This window comes from Peromyscus californicus, unplaced genomic scaffold (genome assembly GCF_007827085.1).
Source record: "Peromyscus californicus insignis strain IS unplaced genomic scaffold, ASM782708v3 Scaffold_20__1_contigs__length_68692818, whole genome shotgun sequence".
Lineage (NCBI taxonomy): Eukaryota > Metazoa > Chordata > Mammalia > Rodentia > Cricetidae > Peromyscus > Peromyscus californicus.
Genome location: NW_026294503.1, coordinates 40,861,842 through 40,886,340, shown reverse-complemented (window position 1 = coordinate 40,886,340; position 24,499 = coordinate 40,861,842). Strand labels below are relative to the sequence as shown.

Here is a 24,499-nt window from a genome sequence, read left to right as displayed (position 1 = left end):
CAAAACAATTGAGAGTAGATTTGGCTCCTTCTTCAATTTGTGGATGATGTTTTCCAAGTTCATATATATATAGGGTTGGAGAGGTAGCTCGGTAGTTAAGAACATGAATTGCTCTCCCTTAGAACCTGAGTTAGGTTCTCAGCACCCACATCGGGTACCTCACAACCACCCGAAACTCCAGCTCCGTGGGTCTGACACACTCTTCTGGCCTCCGTGGGACCCACACATACATGTGCACATGCACACACAGATACACATAAATAAAATTTAAATAATTCTTAAAATTCAAACATATCTCAGAGTTAAACGACTTTTGAGGGAAAGTGTTGCACAAGCTGCCATCTTGTCCCGTGTTAGCATCACGCCTGTTCATTCCGTGTGTTTTCACATGTCTGTCTGTTTTCCTGAACAACTGTTGTTGGCTTATACTGTGATTTACTTCAAAACATTCTGCAGGCATCTGCAGAACTCTCCATGTGTGAGAAGGATGACATGATTTCGATGCTTATGAGCTACTTTGAAGCAAAATTAGCCAAACAGCACGTAAAGGATGTGTTCATGCACTGAGTTCTAGCATCCACGTAATGCAACCTCATTCGAGGTATCAAATGCCATCACCTGCAGGAAGTGAGCCTATGCCTCTTCCTATTAAATTGGTGCCTTCATTCCCCAAGAGACAAACATTATTTTCTTTTTTCTTTCTTTTTTTTCTTTTGGTTTTTCGAGACAGGGTTTCTCTGTGTAGCTTTGCGCTTTTCCTGGAACTCACTCTGTAGACCAGGCTGGCCTCGAACTCACAGAGATCCGCCTGCCTCTGCCTCCCAAGTGCTGGGATTAAAGGCATGTGCCACCACTGCCCAGCCATAAAGGTATCTTCTTAAGATTTTTTTTAATTTTTTTATTAATTTTTTTCATTTATTTTACATCCTGCAGTTTCTCCTCCTTCCTTTTTCCTGTTCCCTCCCCCTTATTTATTTATTTTACGTAGGTATTCTAGCTGCATGGATGCCTTTATGCCAGAAGAGGGCGCCAGATCTCATTACAGATGGTTGTGAACCACCATGTAGGTGCTGGGACTTGAACTCAGGACCTCTGGAAGAGCAGCCGGTGCTCTTAACCGCTGAGCCATCTCTCCAGCCCGAGGCAGACATTATTTTCTACATTGTACCGTGTGGAATACTCTACTTTCTAACCTTCATAGAATAATTCTCTTTGGAGTCGGGAGATGGCTCGGTCAGTAAAGCACTGGCTTGCAAGCGTGAGGGCCTGCGTTCAAGCCTCGGGACCTACGTCATCGTCCCATCCCCGGGTGGCAATGTGTACATGCAGTCCCAGCCCTGGGGAGGTGGAGACAGGTGGGAGCAACCCTAGCCTACTTAGCCATTTCTAGGCTAGACTCACGAGACAAGAAAAAAAAAAGGAGACAATGTCTGAAGACAGCACCGGAGGTTGTCTTCGGGTCTCCACATGCGTGCACACCTCAAAACATATGCACCCATACATACTTGGACAGGACATGCCCACGAAGTGCTCTTCCATGTAACAACTAATTCACTCAACCTGTTTCCTGAGATTCATTCATGTTATGCATCAGTAATTTATCCCTTTTCAACATTGACAATGGTATGAGTTCTGGACACTGGAGGCAGTTTATCATTGGTTCTTTTATGAATTAACATGCTACCGATACTGTATTTCCCCTTCGACAAATAATCCACTTTCATTATTCTCACATAAGTACTTAGAATTAAAATGTAGTCAAGTGAATGAGTGCTTAGTTTCATTAAAAACTAGACAACTGGGGGCTGGAAAGATGGCTCAGCAGTTAAGAGCACTGGCTGCTCTTCCAGAGGACACAGGTTCAATTCCCAGCACCCACATGGTGGCTCACAACCATCTGCAACTCCGGTTCCAAGGGATCTGACACTCTCTTCTGGCTTACTTGGGCACCCCTCATACCCCTCATACACATGGTATATAGGCATATATGCAGGCAAAATACCCATTCACATAAAAATAAAATTTAAACAACAACAAAACACTAGAAAACAACTTCTTTTCTTTTCTTTCTTTCTTTCTTTCTTCCTTCCTTTCTTTCTTTTCTTTTTTCTTTCTTTCTTTCTTTTGTTTGGTTTTTTGAGACAGGGTTGCTCTGTGCAACAGCCTTGCAAGCTGTCCAGGAACTTGCTTTGTAGACCAGGCTAGCCTTGAACTCACAGAGATCCACCTGCCTCTGCCTCCTGAGTGCTGGGATTAAAGATGTGCACCACCACTTCAGGACTTAGACAACAATTTCTTAAGTAACTTTGTCATTTTACATCTGAGCAACAATGTGTGAAAACCTGAATTTCCCCAGGTACCCAGGAGTATGTGGAATCAGCCTTGTCTTTTTTTTTTTTTTTTTTTTTTTTTTTTTTGAGACAGGGTTTCTCTGTGTAGCTTTGCGCCTTTCCTGGAACTCACTCTGTAGTCCAAGCTGACCTCGAACTCACAGAGATCCACCTGCCTCTGCCTCCCGAGTGCTGGGATTAAAGACGTGCGCCACCACCGCCTGGCCAGCCTTGTCTTCTTTTGCCCGTGTAGTGAACACAGGCTTATTTTATCTGGTCTTCATTTGCCACTTTCCTAATATACAAATCCCCGTGTGTTTCATGGCTATTCCTGTGTCCACATTGTGCAGAATTCTGTTCAATTTTTTGTGGGAGCCCGTTCTCGGGTTCCTCGTGGGTTTACCCAGCAGGTCCGCATAGAGGATGATTAGACCACGGGCCTGAGTGCAGGTGTCTGGGATGGTCTGCACTTGGCTGTGCTGGGGGAGGAGGTCTTTTGCTCCACCCCTTGGCGTCTCTATAAATACCCTGGGGCAGAGACAGTCGGGCCGTTGGAAAAGGTTCCAGGCCCTCTCGAGGCTATCCTTTATTTTCTATCTGTTTATCTCCTCGATATTCTCTGCAATAAATCCTTCTATCTAATATTTCCTGCTGCTCGCACTCAAGAAAACTCTGGGGAACTGTGGGGGTGGTTGGGTAAACGCCCCACAGAATGGCGCCATGAACAGGGACTAAAGAAAAAAGAAAAAAAAAGGGACTAAAGAAAAAAAGGGGGGACTAAAGACAAATGAACAGGGACTAAAGACAAAGTAATAGGGACTAAAGATAAAGGAAAATAATAGTTTTATTACAGAGTTTTTGGCGAAAGTGCTGAGTCAGCCCTGCCAGTGGAAAGGCATGCCGGTGTTATGAAAAATATATATTTTTTATATATATTATTGAGAGGCAGGGGTTTTATCCTCGAGAGAAAAGGAAAGCGGACTGGAAGGATGTCCGATGCTGCAGCGAAATTCTCTTCTGTCAAAATTTTCTATCTTGTATCGCTTTCTCAATTTCTATCTGTGAAAAATAAGTATAAGGCATAGGGTAGTAAAATAGTGTAGGAAAAACTTAGAAGTGTAAGAATGTGTAGGAAAAAATAAGTAAGTCAACTAGACAGAAAAACTCAATTTTCTAACTTTGGGGGCTATGAACGCAAACTGGGGGAAAAAAATCTTTCTTTGGGCTTTACGGGTAGTAAAAAAGCTCTTCTCTGAGCTTATGGGGAAGAAAAAGTTTCCTATGGAAGCTTTCTGACCTGGGGACAGCTGAAATGCTAAGTCCAAGCAGCAGGAGAAAGTGATTTCTCCCTGAGGCAAAAATGGGGGTGTAAAAAGCCAAAGTTTAAAGTTGGGACGTTTGGGGAAAAGTTGGTCTTTCTCTCTTGGGAAAAAATCTTTCTCTTAAACTAAAAGCTTTTCTTGGAAAAATTGGGGGGAAATCTCTCTAAAAATTTAATCTTAAAAGCTCTCAAACTTAAAAACTAAAGCCTTTAACTTTCTCAGAAGGACAAAAATTAGAATCACCTGAAGATATTAGTATGGGGACCACCTGTGATTAGCTCAAAGGGAAAACAACAAACCTCTTAAGACAGCAAAACCTAAGTTCTTTCAAGCTTTAAAAATCCTCCCTGCAATGCAGGAGGCAGGGACAAGTTCCTAAAAACCTCTCCTAAGCTCTGTCTCTTCAAGCTAGTAAAAGACAGTGGGTCAGAGTACCCTGAGGGAAACGCTTGGGAGAGTGTAGGTAAAGAGCTACAGAGAGCCCAAAAGGGCGGGAAACTTTACTGGGAAAGGCAAAAAGGCCAAGCTTTTCAGTTACAGCTGAGGCATCAGCATCAAGGGTTTAGTTTGTTTGAGTGTTTCAGAATGAAAACGTGCTCCTAATTGTCCTAATGCAAAGATCCCCTGAAGCATGCAAACTGTTAGCATTGTATCCTCACTTCTGACCAAAAACCCAGTGGCGACTGGCCAGCGTCTCTGAGTTGGAGTGCATTTCAGGGATACTAGGGTTCCTGCAGTGGTAAACTTCCTGGAGCACAGAGCTGAGGCAGGAAGGTGCAGGACCCAGGGGAAGATTGCTAATGAACAACCAAAGCTAAAGCCGGTGGGAACGGCACAGTTGTCCACTTTCCTGCAAGTCCCAGGTTGATAGGTCCATAGCTGCAAAAAGAAATCTGAGAAAAGCTTTCCTATCAGACTAAGGACCTTTCTGGGAAAACAGTAAAGCTGAACTGTGTCTGAAGCAGTTGTGCTGCCGAATCAGAACACTGTCTGAGGAAAAAGCCCAGCCAGGGCAGAACAGAACTATCCAGGAGTAAAGCTTTCTTTTCTGTCAGAGAAAGCACCTCTTTGAGAAAAGCTTTGTTTCAACTGACTCGGGTGAGATGAGGGAGTATAGCCCTGAGGGGTGATTGCCTCTGGCATAAGCTCTGTCCTTGAGCACCCGACAAGCAAATACAACCCACTGGGGGACTGGGCCAGGTGAAGGCCTGAGGGAAAAAACACCTGTTGAAGCCAGCTGAGGAGAGAATGGGAATCTCCCAATGTGCCATAGTTGAAAATGTAAAATGCTTGTTCAAATCTCCCGTTGCAAAAGCAAAAACTTTGTTCAAACCTCCCAGGCAAGAATTTGTAAGCAAGTCTGGTAAAAGAACCAGTTGACTCTCAGACCCAAAAAGAACTATGGGAAATGACTGATATAAGGGAAATGATATTCTGGACTGATATAAGGGAAATGCATTCTGGGAAAGGTAGTTTTTCCGCTAAAGATGGCGACATTGCCCTGAAACACTTGTCAGCTCGAAAATACGTTCATGGTAAACTTAAAATACAGCTTTTAAAAGAATAAGGAGGAAAATCGTCTAAGAGTTTAAGTGTCAATTCCAATGAAAAATTGAAAGGCTACGGAACTAGGTGCTTCGCAGTTTGGGGCTCCATTGGTAAAATGCCTTATTTACCCTAATAGCTGTGCAAAGTTTTTACAGTAGTTGGAAGACAAAAAGCTACCTTTAAGAGCAAACAAGCCACTTTCAAATCCTTAAGAAAGCAAAAGAGCAGTTTATACACTGAACGTTGTCTTAGATATGAAGAAACTTATGTTGAAATTAAAAAAATTATTTACCTCTTGAACAAACGGCCTGCCTTGAGTAATTCCTTTGCAAATCTAATAAGGAGACAAGGAAACAGGCATTCAAAAAAGAAATGACTGCTTTATAGGTGGGAAACAAACTTCAGAAAATCTAGCTGTCTTACAAAAGAGTTGCTTCACCTGAAAGTTCCTTATAAGAAATCAATGCTAAATATCACAGCTGCTAATAACATCAGGAGTTAAAGCTAATGAAGTGAAAATACTAAATCCTGAAAATGCTTTTTCTCAGAGTAAGCTAATGAAGAGTATGTTTCATGAAAGAACATCTATGTTCTTGACTCCTTTGAATAGTAACCGTTTTGGTGAAAATATTGGAACTAACAACAATCAAGTCAAATGTTTCAATAAATTCAAGATGCTATTCACAAAAGAAAGCTGCCATGCTTTGTGGGCCATATTAGAGCTCACGCCAATCTTCCTGGTCCTTTAGCTGAGGGTAATGAGAAATGGAAAGATCCCTGCTGGGGATTATGGAAGGGTCCCGATCCTGTGCTAATATGGGGTCCAGGACATGTTTGTGTTTTTCACAAGAGAATGAAGCTCGGTGGTTACCGGAGCATTTCCTAAGGAGCGTGGAACTAAGAAAGGTCAGCTCCAATGACATTCCTACAAAGGAACCAGAATGAAAGTGGCTCGATTAGTGTTTGAGGTTTTGTCACTGGTTAATGCAAACAGTGAGGAAACAGTTCGGAGCTGTGCTGCTTTTGGCTTTACCAGCTCCTTTAGAAAAATACTTTATATCACCTAATAGCTGTGCAGTACTTGGCGAAGAGCTTTATAGCAGCTAAATACGGTAATTTCACCCTCAGCGTGAAGTGAAGTTTTTCGGTAGAACAAATCAAAAGTACTGCTGTAATAGAAACGCTTGTCTGAATTGAAGCACTTAGGGGAACTATTATGGATTTGGGTGAAGGGACAGCCTCTAGTTAAAAACCATTTACCGCTGACAGTGCATCTCTGCCGGTCCGGAACGGCTGAGAGACCTGGCAACTTTGGAGTGTGGCGTGATCCTGGGAAGGTTACAGTCCCCTAGCAACTATCACAATTCTATAACAACACTCACTAAATCCCAGTGCTTTATAACAACGCTGACTATAAACTCTAAAGTTTAGAAATGGTGTATGTAATTCCTGTCTAGTTAAGAGAATCTTTCAAATAGAGATGATAATAATTAAGAGTAAGAAGTAGAAAATATGTAGAAAAAATTCTGTCTTGTTAGATCTGTGTTAAAGAAATCTTTAGGTGTTTGTTAAGTTAAATATATGCTAATGGTAGCCCTGTATAAGTTTGTAAAATAGATCTATAGAGTTCCTTTAAGAATATAAGCTTGCAAGAAGTATCTAATGTAATCTTAAGACATATAGTAATAAGCTTGTAAGAAGTAAAGATGCTAGTTGTAAATGTAAGTTTAAATAAGAATAAGATGGAATGAATATAAGAAATATATAAGTAATAAGAAATATATTTGCTAAAGTAGTTCTATAGTTTCCTTAAGGAGTATAAATAAGTAGATGATAATGTTATACGTGAGTTTGTAAAAACATGTAAATGTTGAATGTGAGTCTAAATGCTTTGCAAAAAATGTTATATGTGAGTTTGTAAAAAAGTGTAAATGTTAAGTGTGAGTCTATGCTTAATGTATATGATGAAAAAACCTGAGATCTAGAAGTTAGTGTCCTAGAAGACTGCAAAGTAGGCAGTCTGAGCGGTTTTCAAAAGTTCCAGAAGCCGCTAAGAAGCTAAGAATGGCAGATGCCAGAACCAGCACAACAAGGCATCCACAGCTGAGATCCGTGGAAAATTGACGCAACACAGAAAAACCTGAGCTAACATCAAAAACGGTGCGGTTTAGAATACTACTGTATCTAAAAAGGTCTCTGGCTTGAGAATAAGTTCAGAGACGCTTGTTTGAACTAAAATTGTTAACAGCAAAAAGTTTTGGTTGTAAAACGTCTCTTCATATTTGAAAGTGAAAACCTGATACCAAAATTTACCTTTTTGAACTTTTTGAACTTAAAATGAGAACTACAAAAATTTTTTATGGATTTATTAATATTTGGAAGACTGATACCAGAATTTAACATTTGAATTTTAAGACTTAAGAAATGAAATGAACAATAGAGATTTCATTGTAATGGGACAATTTTGAGTTTACTTATAGTAATGACCTAGGAACTGTTTTCTGGAATTGGGTTAAAAATGGAACTGTTTAAATGAAGAAATTTATTATTTCTACCTAGAATCAAGATGCAGTTTTGTGTATGCATATATGCTTTATTAATTGGTGATTCATGAATTGTTTTGTGGAACTGTTTATGTAAAAATGAAATTACTTACAGAACTGGTTTTGTGTTACAAATGGAACTGTTTAAACGGAAAAGTTTGGGTTTTCTAACTAGGTTTGAGACTAGGTTTGAGATTTTGTTTTAAAAATTAGAAAGAAAAGGAGGAGTTATGAGGTTGAATTGTTTGCAGAAATTATATTTACCCTATTGATATTAATGCACCCTGGTTTTGTGGAGTTAAAGAAATATTTAAGTTTGATGTGAATACATCGAAGTTTTTCCTATGTTCTGTTAGCAAGAAAATTCAAATGATTGAGTTAAAGTTGTAAGACGGAGAAAATTGTTAACTATATATAGCACCATATGTGGTAATTCAAATGGTTCTGTTAAGAGTTTTCTTTGAGTTGTAAGATTGAGAGAATTGTGGCTATGTATAGCAATATTTATGTTAACCTGTTAATGGTAATGATGAAGCTAAGGGATTCTTTAAGTTTGTGGTCGCTTTAAGAGTTTTTGGCTTAGAAAGGGCTTGAGGCAGCTAAGACTGCTGTAGTCACCTTGGACCTAATTCAAAAGAGAAATGCCATCTTTATCATCCTCTACTCCCATACTGGGAGGTGTAACAGCTATGAAGATTGCTGTAAGCCATTAATAGTTGTTTTTTCATATATTAAGAAAGGGGGACCTGTGGGAGCCCGTTCTCGGGTTCCTCGTGGGTTTACCCAGCAGGTCCGCATAGAAAGGATGATTGGACCACGGGCCTGAGTGCAGGTGTCTGGGATGGTCTGCACTTGGCTGCGCTGGGGGAGGAGGTCTTTTGCTCCACCCCTTGGCGTCTCTATAAAAACCCTGGGGCAGAGACAGTCGGGGGCCGTTGGAAAAGGTTCCAGGCCCTCTCGAGGCTATCCTTTATTTTCTATCTGTTTATCTCCGCGATATTCTCTGCAATAAATCCTTCTATCTAATATTTCCTGCTGCTCGCACTCAAGAAAACTCTGGGGAACTGTGGGGGTGGTTGGGTAAACGCCCCACAATTTTTTACCCATTTTATTTTTGTCCTCTGTTCTACAAGTGAGTTTCATGACTTGTTCTTAAACCCAGATCTGGGAAACATGTTCTGTCAGGTACATATTCTGTAAGTCAGATGATGCCTCCGTGTCTACTCTAGCCAGCTATTCTGCCCACAGGTGTGTCAAACACCAGGCCAGTGTAAAAACTGCAGCTTAAACCAGGTGGTATTGGCTCACAATTTTTTTTTTTTAGTTTTTTTTTGTTTGTTTGTTTTTTTGTTTTTTTCGAGACAGGGTTTCTCTGTGTAGTTTTGGTGCCTGTCCTGGCAGTGGTGGCGCACGCCTTTAATCCCAGCACTCAGGAGGCAGAGGCAGGTGGATCTCTGAGTTCGAGGCCAGAGTAAGTTCCAGGACAGCCAGAGCTATATGGAGTAACCCCATCCCGAAAGACCAAACCAAACCAACCCAACAAACAAAAAGAACTGTAGCTTTATAACAAGACAGGCACAAAAGACTTCTCTGACCCCAGAATTTCAGATCCAAAGACAAAATAGCATAGCCTTGACTTAGACACTCAAATTAATAAAAGGAAGGATATTAACCGTATGTACCAATTCTGGCACCTTCTCAGAACCCCATGCTCATGGTAAAATCTATGTATGGGAAGATCTTCTTAATACCATCAACTTATCCTCAGTTTCAGGGGAGAACTGCCGAAAGGGGGTGACACTTGTTCACTAAAGGGGACAACAATAGATTGGAGACAAGACAGATGACACCATAACTGAACACGCAGCTTTGCCCAGAGACGTGGTTTTCCACGTACCTAGGTCTCCTCTGTATCGGTGGTGGATCTGTTGTTCTCTACTATAGAGCAAGAAATTGAGAAAACAAAGGGGGCAGCCTTTCAACCTCTTACCAGGCATTCATGTTCCCTCACACATCACCTGAGTTTTCTCATATTACAAAAAAAAAAAAAAAAAATAAGGAATAGAAATGAATGAATGTGCACATTAGTTTTTTGTCATTCACAAACTAGAGCCATCTGGGAAGAGGAAATCTTAATTGAGAAAGTGCCTCTGCAGGCGGGCCTCTAGGAATATCTGTGGTGCATTTCCTTGATTAAAGATTGATTTGGGAGGGCCCAGCTCACTGTGGGCAGTACCACCCCTGGGCTGGTTCTGGGTGCCATATGAAAGCAGGTTGACAAGCCATGGGGAGCAAGCCAGTAAGCAGTGTTCCTCCGTGCCTTTTCCTTCGGTTTCTGCCTCCAGGTTCCTGGCTTCAGGTTCCTCCCCTGACTTTGGCTTCACGAAGGGACAGTTTAACTGAAGCATATCAGGGGAAATGGTTCCAGGTTGTCCTCAATGTCTCACAGGTGTTTGGTTCAAGTCTGGGTCTGAGGAAGTTGGGGTAGACACTCTGTCTTAAAGATTCCCCCATGTTCAAAAGAGAAGGGAGTCTTGGTAGTTTTGTGGGGTCCTGTGTGAGATCCCCGTCTCTGCTGGGCTTGGCAGAGTTCTTTGTTCCAAGGTCCACCCTCTTCACAGGTATAAGGCAGAAGGTGTTTTTTTTTTCTTTTCTTTTTTCTTTTTTTTCTTTCTTTTTTTTTTTTTTTTTTTTTTTTTTTTTTTTTTTTTTGGTTTTTCGAGATAGAGTTTCTCAGTGTAGCTTTGTGCCTTTCCTGGAACTTTTTTTGTAGACCAGGCTGGCCTTGAACTCACAGAGATCTGCCTGGCTCTGCCTCCCAAGTGCTGGGATTAAAGGCGTGCACCACCCCTAATGGCGTAACTTACAAATTAAGGAATAGGTAGGTCGCGGAGTCTGGGGAAGGTGTATCACAGTCCAGCGGTGTTCTCTGGAGCTCTGCTCGGTCCACCTCTCCAGTCCAGGGTCCCGCAACAGAGAGAGTGCCCGCCGATCCAGCTCTCGGGTCCCCAGGCGCCTCCCTTGGCCCCACCTTGTAGGCGTGACAGTTGCCGAAGTCTCAATGGGGGTTGGAACTTCCAGATCAAAGCTGGAATGGCTACCCACTACATCTCCCCCTTTTTGTCTAAATAAGAAAGTTCTATTTAATCCCAGCACTCGGGAGGCAGAGCCAGGCGGATCTCTGTGAGTTCGAGGCCAGCCTGGGCTACCAAGTGAGTTCCAGGACAGGCGCAAAGCTACACAGAGAAACCCTGTCTCGAAAAACCCAAAAAAAAAAAAAAGAAAGTTCTAACCTAATACAAGACTATATACAAAGGAATGGTTATCAAATATTGTCCAGGAATAATGAGGGATAATGACCTAGATAAGATGGAAGTACAACCAATGCAAACAATATCAAGCAAGAAACACATACTAAAGTCCAGAGAAGTATAGAGCATAGGTAAATGGCATGTTACAAAGATCATTCCAAAAGGTGTCCTATCCTAAAGAACCTGAATCTAATACTTAATATGTTCTATCTACTAAGTTGTAACTATAACTGCTAGTCTTCAATCCCATCAAAGACCTGAGAAGGAATATAATGGTACCTGAGAAATGGTAGATGGATGCAAGCAACTTTCGGGAATCTTGCGAGAGTAGACGGAGACAGCTGGCAGCCTGGACAGTCACCTAATGTTTCTCAGCATTGTTGGTGCATTCAAATTGGCTACAGGCCTAAAGTATCTGACAGACCATTTTCAGAAGCAGGAATTCTGAAAGACCATCTTACCCTGTCTTGGCAGAGTACAGTGGTCGCTTTCCTTGTGTCCCGCTTGTCCAGAAAGGATAGCATTGCATTAGTACTGTCAGCCGTCGAGGCAAGAGCAGTTCTTTGCCCAGTAGGCCATTTTGTGCCAAGAAGACAAACTTCCAAATGGAAATGTCTTAGAAGCCCAACATTCTCTCGGGATCAAATTGGTGCAGCCAGGAGCAATTATGTCTCACATCAACAGAATTCTAAGTTATTTAAATGCCATATTCTCTAGGTCTATGAAGTGTTTGAAGATTACCTGTCCATCTGACCTATGTATCCGTAAATCTGGATAACCTAACTAACGTAACTATAGAGATGACAAGCATAGGTGACTATAAATCTATAAGTCTTATCTACCGAAATAACCTAAGGACTAAGGCTTCACGTAAACAAGGTAAACAGTCTATAAGCAAGTGTATGGTAAAGAACAATGACTTCAAAATTGTGACAATACACAAGATGTTATAACAGAGGTAGGAGTATATAGTGCGATATGCAATATGACAATAATCTTAAATATATATCAATATACCGAATATCCTAAACAGAAGTAGAACCTACATAAAGTATGACAGATATAAATTTACATTTGTATCAATATACAAGTATTTCAAATAAGAGTAGAAATATATGTACATTATAACAAATATAGTTCCGTATTTGTATCAATATACAAATTATCTTAAACAGGAATATAAAAATAGTTTACATTTGTATCAACATATAAGAACCCATAACAGTGCAAATTACAGTGCAAATTATTTAAGGCTACTATTTTACTAAATTTGTTTACTAGTATACATAATAATCTACCATAATATCTTATACCTATCCATTCCATTTCTTCTTTTCTTTTTTTTTTTTTGGAATACTGAGTTTAATATTTCCTTCCACCCCCAACCCTATAACCATCATCCATAACCCTGAGAATTATGAAACCTAAGGGAGAAGGGGCGTCATTTTCTTAGAATTGCTTCCTGCTGTTTAGGGGGTGATGTTATCTCTGTTGGGTACTGTGAGAAAGCTCAGATAGTTAAATCTCAGTTAGACTAACTGTAGGTTCTGCAGTAAGTCTTAGAGTAATGGGTAAGATTGTCTGAAATTCCGGTAATAAGTGTAGTATGATGATGATTACCATGGCATCATTCTGGATTGGGTAGAGTTGTTGTTGGGGCCCCATCTTCCTTCTGGAGACTTCTGAGATTGCTATTAGAAAAACTTATCTAGCTCAGTCGGTAGAGCATGAGACTCTTAATCTCAGGGTCGTGGGTTCGAGCCCCACGTTGGGCGCCAGATATTGGTGAAATTATTAAGGCCACTCCACGTAGTTAAAAGGAGATTTATTTAATGGCGTAACTTACAAATTAAGGAATAGGTAGGTCGCGGAGTCTGGGGAAGGTGTATCACAGTCCAGCGGTGTTCTCTGGAGCTCTGCTCGGTCCACCTCTCCAGTCCAGGGTCCCGCAACAGAGAGAGTGCCCGCCGATCCAGCTCTCGGGTCCCCAGGCGCCTCCCTTGGCCCCACCTTGTAGGCGTGACAGTTGCCGAAGTCTCAATGGGGGTTGGAACTTCCAGATCAAAGCTGGAATGGCTACCCACTACAATCTCCTTTGTTCAGCTTTTTTCCTGACCGTGACCAATAACAACTTGTAACCAACCACCCTACACAATGATAATTATCCATAACCCACTGAACGACCAAAAACTGTCCACTCCACCTCTTGGTAATGTGGGCATTGTGTTCTTAAAATTACTTCTTGCTATCTGAGGGCAACAGCATCTTTAGGGGATCCTGAAAAAAAAATTGGGATAATTATCAGTTCCTGGGAGAGCTAGCTATATCATTTGCTATCCAGTCTCTGTGTAATGGGAAAATGCAGGGCTTATCTCAAGTCCTGGCTAGAGCAGTCTGTGAGGCTGGATCATCTCAGCTAGCCACCTTGAGACTGTACTGAGCAGTTTGTAGTCCAAAGCCGATCTTCAGGTGGTGTTTGTCAGCTTAGTGGTGTCATCATAGTCCTGATTTAATTGTCATTGTGGGGCCCCATCCTCCTTTTGGAGACTTTAAAAGACATGGTCATGGTTCACTGCAGAAAACTTAAACATTTTAAATCTCATATACAGCAGCTCTCAGAGAGGTTAAAGGATCAATATTTGTTATGTTCATCCAGAGTACAAAAACTTAATTCCTAGTTACCTGATAGAGACTCAAACCTGAAATCATGTACAGGAAGCTAGATGAAGCCTTTTTCTAGAAGTAGTTAGTGCTCTATATGACCATTAATATCATGACAAAAAGTATAACATATATATATGTTATATATGTTAATATATATTAATCTTATAAATTTTGAGATACTATTTATACCTTAAGGAAAGCTTTAAAGAATCAAAATAAGCCGGGTGGTGGTGGTGGTGGTGGTGGTGGTGGTGGTGGCGGCGGCGGCGGTGGCGGCGCACGCCTTTAATCCCAGCACTCGGGAGGCAGAGCCAGGCAGATCTCTGTGAGTTCGAGGCCAGCCTGGTCTCCAAAGCGAGTTCCAGGACAGGCACCAAAGCGACACAGAGAAACCCTGTCTTGAAAAACCAAAAAAAAAAAAAAAAAAAAAAAAAGAATCAAAATAAAACCAAAGGATTATGAGGTTAGTGGCAATAGAATAGTCCCTTAATTTTTGTTTTTCTTTTGTCCCACGTCACATAAAAGTCGGTTAAAACTTGTATCAGTTGCCCTGACCTGCATAGGAACAGGTCATGAGAATAGAGCACCTCACCCCCACACAAAAATTCCTTCCAGGACATAAGCAACATATCTCTCTTTCCTCCTAAGATTCAATAACAAACCAAAGCACAATTCTACCAAAGTTCACTCTGGGGAACCACTGGGTTTATTGGGCTTCCTGACAGAGCATGGGTGAGGGATTGTTTAGTGGAGTGTGGGTCCAACCCTCACCACAAGGCTGCATTGGAAAGTCTTACCCAACAGGGCAGCTTTCCCACAGCCCTTAGACAGAGACCTCTCCCCTAGTCCTTCCTTCCCTATAGCCTTTAGCCTCACCCTGAGGCCAGATTACGCAGAATTGCACACAGCAGGTGGTATGGAGTAGCTGCAGATTCAGGTGAGGGTCCCACGACTGTCTTTGAACCTCTAGGAAGGGGTGTAGACAGTCAGGAAGTCCTGCCAGAGTGATCTTTTGCAGGTGGGCATGGCTGAACTCCTGAAGATGGCTGTTTGAGCTGGAGGACAGTCATATATAACAGACCCATCATAGACGGGGCATAGACTGATGACTTGCCCAGTTTTTTTTTTTTTTTTTTTTTTTGTCTTTTCCCAATATTCTGTAACAGATTAGGTTCCGCTTTCATATTAAAAAGGTAGTTTTTCAGACCAACATCTAGTTGCTTTTCCAAGACTCTCATAAAGAGTCAAGTTGCTTTCAATATTAATACTAAAAGAGATTCTTCCTTGTCTTGAAATTTGGTATTTATTTGTGTGTACCAAATATGAAAAAAAAAATTACCAGACAGCTTGCATCATGTGGGTTCCAGCAACCAAATTCTGGTCATCAGACTCATGGCAAGTCCTGCTGAGCCATCTCACCAGCCCCCAAACTTAGTATCATTTCTTTTTTTATTTTTTACTTACACATTTTTTTTTTTTTGAGACAGGGACTCGTGGAGAACAGGCGAGCCTTGAACCCCTTGCCCCCTCTGCCACCGCCTTTCAAGTGCTAAGATTACAGGATCAATGACACCAAGCTCTGTTTATGGGTTTTTATGAGGAGGTAATGCCTCCGTTACCTGGCCAAACCTACCCAGCCAGGCCTAACTAGTAACAGCAAGTTCTCAAAACATTTTTTTTTTTTAAAATGCAGCGATGGTGGTGGTGGTGGTGGTGGTGGTGGTGGTGGTGGTGGGTGGTGATGGCACACGCCTTTAATCCCAGCACTTGGGAGGCAGAGGCAGGTGGATCTCTGTGAGTTCGAGGCCAGCCTGGTCTACAGAGCGAGATCCAGGAAAGGCACCAAAACTACACAGAGAAACCTTGTCTCGAAAAACCAAAAAAAAAAAAAAAATGCTTTGTAGTACAGCAAATTCCACAGAACTGTAACATTCCCTCTTGGAGGGAGGGCTACTCCTAAAGCTCAGTGTCTTCGTTAGGGTTTCTATTGCTGTGAAGAGACACCATGACCACAGTAACTCGTATAAAGGAAAACATTTACTTGAGGGGGTGGCTTACAACTCAGGGGTTTAGTCCATTATCATCACAGCAGCGAGTATGATGGCCTGCAGGCAGAAATGGTGGTGGCTGCATCTTGATCAGAAGGCAACGGGAAGTGGACTATCTCACTAGGAGTAGCTTGAGCATATATGAGACCTCAAAGCCTGCACACTTCGTCCAACAAGGCCACACCTACTCCACAAAGCCACACCTCTTAATAATGCCACTTCCAATGATCATATGAGGGCCAATTACATTCAAACTACCATACTCAGGAAGCAAACAAAACTTACAGGTTCCAGAAATCTGAAACTTACAAGATTCACAGTGCCTCTGGCAAGGTTACTCAAGTCCCATTGCTCATTCACAGCGAGACTCCCCCTCCCCAGGTTATACCAGCCCCCTTTGTGCCTTCACTCAGAGCCATAAGACTCTCCTATTAAGCCATCTGCAAGTCCTGTAGGGGCTTCCAGGGATGCAGATTTCCTGGGTCTTCACCCATGCTGGGGTGGACTTTTTGGTGATGCAGTTGTCTTTGTTGGTTCATGTTCTGGTAAGTAGCCCCAAGAAACTCATTGGTTCATGAAGCTAGACTTGGGTGGAACGGTTTCTGTGGTCCTTGGTTCATGTTTCCCAGGAAAAATTACACAATTGGAGGGTTACTAAAATCTTTGTTTAAATGTGGTTTCATTAAATTCAAGGATCTTCAAATCCATCCATACCTAGCAAGTGCAGACAGACCTGAGCAGAAATTCTACTAAGAAACTTTGGACTTTTAAACATTGTTGACACTGTTATAAACTATGGGGACTTTTGAAGTTAGACTAAATGCATTTTGCACCATGATATTGTTACAAGTTTATGGGGGCCATGGAGTGGAATGTGGTAATTTGAATGTAATTGGCCCCTGTAAACTCATAGGGAGTGGTACTATTAGGAGGTATGGCTTTGTTGGAATAGGTATGGCCTTGTTAGAGGAAGTGTGTCACTGTGGGGGTGGGCTTTGAGGGCTTATATATGCTCAAGTCATGCTCAGTGTTCAGTTCGTTTCCTGTTGCCTGTGGATCAAAGATGTAGAATTCTCAGCTCCTTCTCCGGCACCATATTTGTCTGCATGCTGCCATGTCCCACCATAATGATAATGGGTTAAACCTCTGAAAATGTAAGGCACTCAATTAAATGTTTTCCTTTATAAAAGGAAACAGCAACAGAAACCCTAATGAAGACAGAAGTTGGTACTGGGTGTGCAGACAACAGGTGCAGACACCAACTGTCCATCAGAGCTGTCTTGCAGGCTGAGGTTTCTAACAGGAGGAGAAACAGATACACAGCCCCAGGGTGTTTAAAAGGCTCTAGAGGACTACTCACATTTAAAAAGTTTATCATTTGGGGGGAAAAATTGAGTGAAGAACTTCTGGGGGGAAAAATGGCTCTGTGTGGGCTGCAGTTATCTGGGAGAGATAGGAGTGCCTGTAAACTAAACTGTTCAAAATGACAGAAAGTCCTGTTTCCAGTCTGATTAGATTCATGTGCCCTAAAATGGTTAGGAATAAATACAAAACAAGGAAAGCAAAAAAAGCTGAAATGCTAAGGACAAAAAAATCTCAGACGCCGGGCGGTGGTGGCGCACGCCTTTAATCCCAGTACTCGGGAGGCAGAGCGAGGCGGATCTCTGTGAGTTCGAGGCCAGCCTGATCTACAAAGCGAGTTCCAGGAAAGGCGCAAAGCTACACAGAGAAACCCTGTCTTGAAAAACCAATAAATAATAATAATAATAATAATAATAATAATAATAATAATAATAATAATGCAATTTCAGGGCTGGAGAGATGGCTCAGTGGTTAAGAGCACTGGCTGCTCTTCCAGAGGTCCTGAGTTCAATCCCAGCAACCACATGGTGGCTCACAACCATCCATAATGAGGTCTGGTGCCCTCTTCTGGCATGCAGGCACATATGTAGACAGAACACTGTATACATAATAAATAAATAAATCTTTTTAAAAAAAATCTCAGAAATACCCCAAGTGGCAGAAGGAATGTTAGTCTATTTGTCTGTCTAGAACCCGATCATCTTTGTCTTTTACTCCCTTTTGAAGGATGCATGTGAACTCCATGTAGCTGGAATCCCTTCTTCCCACCAGGGGCTGCTCTGTTCAGTTCACCCACCTCCTCCACTGTACACAATCACCCATGGATGTCAGCAGCTCCCTAAGTCTTTCTGGGCTAGTCACTTCTTCATCAAAGCAAGCATCCCTCATGACCTCGTCGGCATCTGTGTCCACCAACTTCTCACCAACCATAGTGAGGGACACGGTGAGATTGACGGAGCCTGGTGCCTCGTTCCTCACGGTGTCCAGATAGCCATCAGCTAGATTTCCCTCCAGTGAAGCAGGGACACCATGCAACTCTTCCTTGTCCAGGAAGCCAGGCCGGTTCTAGCAGATCACATTAAAGGTTTCCTTTACCTCCTCGTGATTGGTCAAACCTTGAAAACACACTGGGCATCGTGTTGCTGAGGGCACCTCTTGATCTTTGCTGTTGACCTTTTGCTTGACACGGTGATGGTTAAGAACCTGCACAGCCAACGGAATCAGAACACCTTTGGCAAGCAGTGCTCTACATGTTACTGTCACCATTCTGCTAAACCAGCATGCCCCCACTGAACCGACACCTCCAGCATCCACTAGCAGACTGGCAGACAGCTCAGGTTTTCTAGTCAAGAGTGAATCCTGTAAGGATGCTGTCTATGGAGAGTTAATAGCAAAAAGGGAGACATCAAATCCCTGGTGTACCCCTTATGCCCTCTAGATGTCTATTCTATTCGGAAAGAAAGTTAAGAAGATGCTGAGCTGTGTGATGGACAAGCCTCAGGGAAAAGTGTGCTGGCCAAAAAAATGTACAAACAAGGTCCATTTTTTGTGGGTAGAGTTTTCCATCAGGGCCTCCATTCAGCTCTGTCCCACCAGCTGGCTCTTAGATAACCACACTGAGACTTATTATTAATTATAAATGCTCAGCCAATATCTTAGGCTTGTTACTAACTAGCTCTTACATCCTAAGTTTTCTTATCTACTCTCTACCACATGGCAGTACCTTTCTACAGCTTGGCATGTTCATCTGCTTCCTCCGTGTCTGCCTTGAGACCCCACCCTCCTTCTTCCCCTTAGCTCTCTTTTTGTCCACAAGTCCTACCTAACCTCTACCTGTCTAGCTATAAATTGGCCATTAGCTCTTTATTAATCCCATCAGAAGGCTCCTTGGTAAAGACACATTTTGGAAGTGTACAAAAAGATTATTCCAGCCAGGCAGTGGTGGCGCATGCCTTTAATCCCAGCACTCAGGAGGCAGAGCCAGGTGGATCTCTGTGAGTTCGAGGCCAGCCAGGTCTACAGAGCGAGTTTCAGAATAGGCTCCAAAGCTACACAGAGAAACCCTGCCTCGAAAAAAACCAACAAAAAAAGATTACTCCATATAAGTTTTAATGTGAGGGACATTAAGCGCTCACTAATTAATCACAGACAAGGAGGCACTAGGTCCCCGTCTTCCCTCGCTAGATCCTGGCACCTTCTTACATGGGGCCCTTTTTAGTTTATCATAGGTTGAAAAATTACAATCTACTAAGCGACTATGCCCGTGAAAAGGAAAGGGATGAGATCTTGAGTCCCAGAAAACTGAGAAATTTGCGATGGGAATTACGCTAGACAAGAAGGAAAAAAAAAATGTACTTCCCTGAAATAGACTTCACAAGGACAGGCAGGGAAGGGTTCGGCTCGAAGCTGGATGGAGGGAGCATGGGAAAGAATCCCCTTATGCTGTGGGACCTGAAGAGTCCCTGGTGGAGTGACAGCAAGAGCCCTAAGACCCTGGCGAGTGGGGGATGGGGACGTGGAAGTTAGTTCAATGTCTTGAAGCTGACCGTTTACCTGACTGCGACTATACCCCTGCAGAATCATGCAAGGATATAAGAAACGGCAGGGAATGAAAGATTGGATCAAGCTGTTGCCAGAGCAACAGAATGGGGTGGGTGGGGGACAGCGACTTAATTCTGTCTCCATAGAGGTTGCGCGGGTTGAACATCAACATTCCTAGATGCACGCGCCAGGATGCGACAGCCGAGGTCTGGAGCCAGCCCTCAGACACAGGTTGGCCACTATGCTTTCTGATCTCTAATCCTGCCTGCTCTGAACTGTATAAACCGAAGACTCGTCCCTGAACCTAGGGTGTAGTTCTCCAGAATTTTCGGGGTAAGGAAAGGGGGTAGCTGAGCTGAGGGAGCGGGTTAGCCCGGGCCTCAAGCCATGGCGCCCAAGAAGAAGCGCGGGACAAGCGCTCACAAGCAGGTGAGCGACAATGCAGAGGCCCCGCTCTCCGAGCGCGCGCAGTACCTGCAGCGCGAGTACTCGCTGCTCTCAGAGAATCTAGTGGCCTGTGAGAAGCGGGTGGACCAGGTGATGCAGGACAATGCGTTCTTGAACCAAGAGGCGAAGCGCTTGCGCGAAGAAAACCGGCTTTACGCCAGTTACGTGAGCGCGCACGCGCAGCGCTGCGCCAACACCATCGTGCGCCTCGAGGACCAGAACCGCATGGACCTGGCGCAGATTCGGTGGCAACGAGCCGAGCTGGCGTCGCTTTACCTCGGGCGCGAGGACGGGGTGCGTGCACAGCTGCTGGAAATGAAGATGCGCGCGGAAAACATGGCCCAGCAGGTGCAGGAGCTGCAGCCCTACAAGGCCAGTGAGCGCGCCCCCGCGGACCGGGCGGGGTCGAGAGGGATGGGCGCGCTCCCACCTGTGAGCTGATCCGCGCCCCCCGCTGCAGGAATTGCAGCTGGAGCAGCTGGCGCGAATCCGGACCCTGGAGCGTGAGCTGCTGCACATGCGCGTGGAGCACACGCAGCTCCTCCACCGGGTGAAGCGACGCTTCCAGGAGGACAAGTCCGCTTTTGAGCGCGAGGCGCGCCTGCAAGTGCAGTCCCTGACGCGCCGCTCAGAGCGGGAGGCGGCGCGTGCCCTCATTGCTCACACACAGGGCATCAGGGCCGACAATGGGCGTCTCCGACTTGAACTCCTGAGGCTTCTCATCCGGGCCCAGGTACTGCAGGATTTGAAACTACACCTGAAAGAGCAGCGGGAGCAGCTGCGCAGGGAGCACGAAGACGTGCGGAACCTGCAGTGTGTGCACGGCTGGCTGCACCGGGGTCCCGGGGGGCCACCACTCTGGCAGCCGCCCCAAATCCACCATCCCAACTTGCGCATCGGGTCACTTGCCACCGTGTTGGAATCATCCTATGCAACTTTAGGCGCCCAGGCTATAGCCCAATCACGTGTGGCCTCCCGGGCCTCGTCGTTGGCCCAGTCATACCGAACCTCCCTGACTCCTTCGGTAAAGTCTTTTGAGTCTTCTCAGCCCCAGTCTCGGAAGGCTGGGTCTGTGGTTGCTCTCCTGAGTCCATCACGTCCGGGATCCCGCCCCCCATCCCTGACTCCCTCGCACCCGGGCTCGCGTATCTCGTCCCTGACCAAGTCAAGAAAGAACTCCAGGGTTCCATCCCTGGCTGTCTCGTCAGCTACTTCTGTCTTGCAGCCGCGGTCGCGCAAGAGCTCTCGGATCTCTCCACAGCCTTCCTTGCGTGAGTTCTCTCAAGAGACTGACATCTCTGCAAAGTCTAGCTCCAAGCTTCTCCCTGTTCTGTCGCAGGATCGAGTCCCTCTCAGCCCACAACCGGAGGAGACAGCAAACACTGATGATGATGCCACAGAAGGTGTCTTGGGGCAAGCCTAAACCTACGGCAGCGGGGAGGCCAGTAGGACTATGAGGTGGGAGAAGCATACCCTGAAAGCTTTCTCGGTACATAAAGGTGTTAATAAAAATGTAAAATAAACCCCATGATGGCGCCTGCCTGGTTCGCTGCCCCTGTATTTCAGGTGTGCAGAGGAGGGGCGCAGAGGCCTGCCATGTGTGATACAAGGGAGCTTGATGTCTCCTTGTCTGCTGGAATTCGATGTCCTTCCACCAACAGCCAACCTGGGTAGGGAGCCAGCAAGGCAGGCTGGGGCTGTGCTCAGGGGAAGTTGAGTAGTGTCAATTTCAAGGGAATTTCTGCAGAAGACAGTTGTCCCCATCACCACAGGAGAACCTACTGGGGCTTTCCCAGTCATTTAAAAATACGTATTTTCCAATTTAGGGAAGACTGCGAGAATTATGCGGAAATTCCCATTGCCACAATCTCGACAAACAGGGATGGATACAGGTTATGTTTGGGTCTTTGAATCATCTGGGATTCTGCTGGAGACAGTTGTGCCCCTTAATTTTAAACACAACTCTGTGTGTTTACTGGCTAGAACTTTGGCCTGTTTTTTTCTGGTGCTGGGGTTGAACCAGGGCCACATGCGTGATAAACAAACCTGAGCTACATCCCTAGCCTTGTCCAATATTTCTTCAAGACACAATCACAATTAGGAAATTCACCCTGGAGAAAATACTATCAACAAAATTATACTGGGCAATCAGATTTCGTCACTGGTGTCCATAGCTACCTATGCCCCTTTCCTGGGTCACATCTTGCAATCCATTGTCCTGTCCTTTTATATTTGTTTTGCTTTTTGTTGTTGTTGTTGTTTGTTTTGAGACAGGGGCTCTCTATGTCGATCAAGCTGGCCTTGAACTCAGAGATCCACCTGCCTCTGCCTCTCAAGTGCTAGGATTAAAGGTGTGCTCTACCACCACCCAGCAACAAAACTGTATTTAAAAACAACAATTTTTTTAGGGGTTGGAGAGATGGCTCAGCACTGGTTGCTCTTCTGGAGGTCCTGAGTTCAACAGGCTGTGTGTGTGTGTGTGTGTGCGTGCATGTGTTTTACTTTCATGTATATATATGTACCATGTGCAAGCCTTGTCAAAGGGGGTGGCTGATCCCCAGGAACTGGAGTTACAGATGGTTGTGAGCCATGGTGTGGGTTTGGGGAACCAAAGCTGGGTCCTCGGCAAGAGCAGCAACTGCTTACTTATCACTGAGCCATCTTTCCAGCTCCCTACATGTAGTCTTGTAGACAACAGTCAAGTTCCAGGACCTACAGAATTACTGAATGATGAGAGGAGCGTTAGGCCGTGTGGGAGTACGTCCTACTGCCCAAGAACAGCCTCATGACCATCCCTCTCTGTCAGATCCAACATCAGATACTGAAATCTCCCTTGGATGTGCTATGTATGTCTAGAAGGAAGTGTGCATGCATACGGGTGTGCTTGTGAAGGCCGGAGTTCAACATCATTGGGTCTTCCTTAATCACTCTCTGTGATTAATGAGACAGGGTCTCTTGCTGAACCTTGGCTAGTCCAGCTAGCCAGCTTGCCCCAGCAGCCCTGTCTCCACCTCCCAAACTCTAGATGATGGGTGGGCCACATGCTCATCCAGCCTTTTTAGGTGAGTGCTAGGGCTCCAAACTTGGATCCTCACGCTTGCCTAGCAAGTTCTTTATCCAGTGAGCCATCTCCCACCCCTCAGACGCTGCAACCTCAGTGTGATACACTTGCTAAATATTACTACTGCCATCTGGGCTGATTTTGAGAGGCCAGGCACTCTCACTAAATCAAGCCTACCAACATTCCCTGTGAAGGGGGTGGGTCATCAGACCACGTCTAAGATCCTGGCTGCTCCCTGCTGCCAGCCTCCAACTGTGTCTAATACTGCCCCAGCTGCAAGCGGGCCCGAGAAGTGCTAGTGTAGGGGAGAGGTGTTAAGTGAAGGTGGGACCAGGCGTGAAGCTTTTCCATTATGCAGCTGCTGTAAAATGAGTCAAAGACTGGTTGGCCAGGCTGGACTCGAATGGCATCCTTCCTTTGATCTCTCGGGGGTGGCTGGTGTCTGGTGAGTACGGTGAGTACCGCGGCCTCTGGGGTGATTCGAGTGAGAAATGTTCCCCCCGGGCTCGGCTGCTTGAGTGCTTGGTGTCCAGTTGGTGGCGCTGTTTGGGGAGGTTGGGGAGGTTACCGCCCTGCTAGAGGAAATGCACATTGGAGGCAGGCTTTTCGATTAAAAGCCTCATCCTACTTCCAACTCTGTCTTTGCTTAGTGCTTGTGGTTGAGGACGTGCGTTCTCAGCTTCCTGCTGCTACTGCCGTGCCTCCTTGACTCGTGGACTCTTCTTCCTCTGGCACTGTAAGTCAAAATAAACTCTTCCTTAAGTTGCTTTTGGTCACTTTTTTTTTTTTTTATCACAGCAACAAAAAAAAGTAACTCATACAGCTTTCCAGGAAAAGTCATGAAACACTCAGCTACCTTTTCATACTTTAAGTGCCTTAAAAAAAAAAAAGTATTACCGGGCAGTGGTGGTGCACACCTTTAATCCCAGTACTCAGGAGGCAGAGGCTGGCAGATCTCTTGAGTTCAAGGCCAGCCTGGTCTACAGAGCAAGTTCCAGGACAGTTAGGGCTACACAGAGAAACCCTGTTTCAAAAAGAAAAAAAAAAAGTATGGTTTCCCCTCTTCCTTTGTATGGGGCTTTGCAGTTTTCCGAATGGCCTGTGGGCTGAGAGCATGGGAGCTATGATGGGCACTGGGGACAGTGAGTCCACAGCAATTGCTAGATGCAGCTTCAGGACGCTGCAGATGGCCGTGGTGGGGCAGGTTTGTGACCCCAGCACTTAGAAGGCTGAGGAGGCAAAAGGATCAAGTTCAGGACCAGCCTGGGCTACATAATAAGACACTGTCTCCAACAAGCAAGACAAAATGGCACTGCAGGTGT

At 44.5% G+C, this 24,499-nt stretch overlaps 1 protein-coding gene across 1 annotated transcript; it reads left to right on the top strand.

Annotated features, from left to right (window-relative positions):
* The first annotated feature begins 17,668 nt into the window (after window positions 1-17,668).
* Ccdc166 (coiled-coil domain containing 166) lies at window positions 17,669-23,944 on the top strand. Its single transcript, XM_052748065.1, has 2 exons — window positions 17,669-20,488; window positions 20,577-23,944. Exons 1-2 carry the CDS (start codon window positions 20,057-20,059, stop codon window positions 21,537-21,539), a joined length of 1,395 nt encoding a protein of 464 aa, XP_052604025.1. The 5' UTR covers window positions 17,669-20,056; the 3' UTR covers window positions 21,540-23,944.
* The last annotated feature ends 555 nt before the right edge of the window (window positions 23,945-24,499 follow it).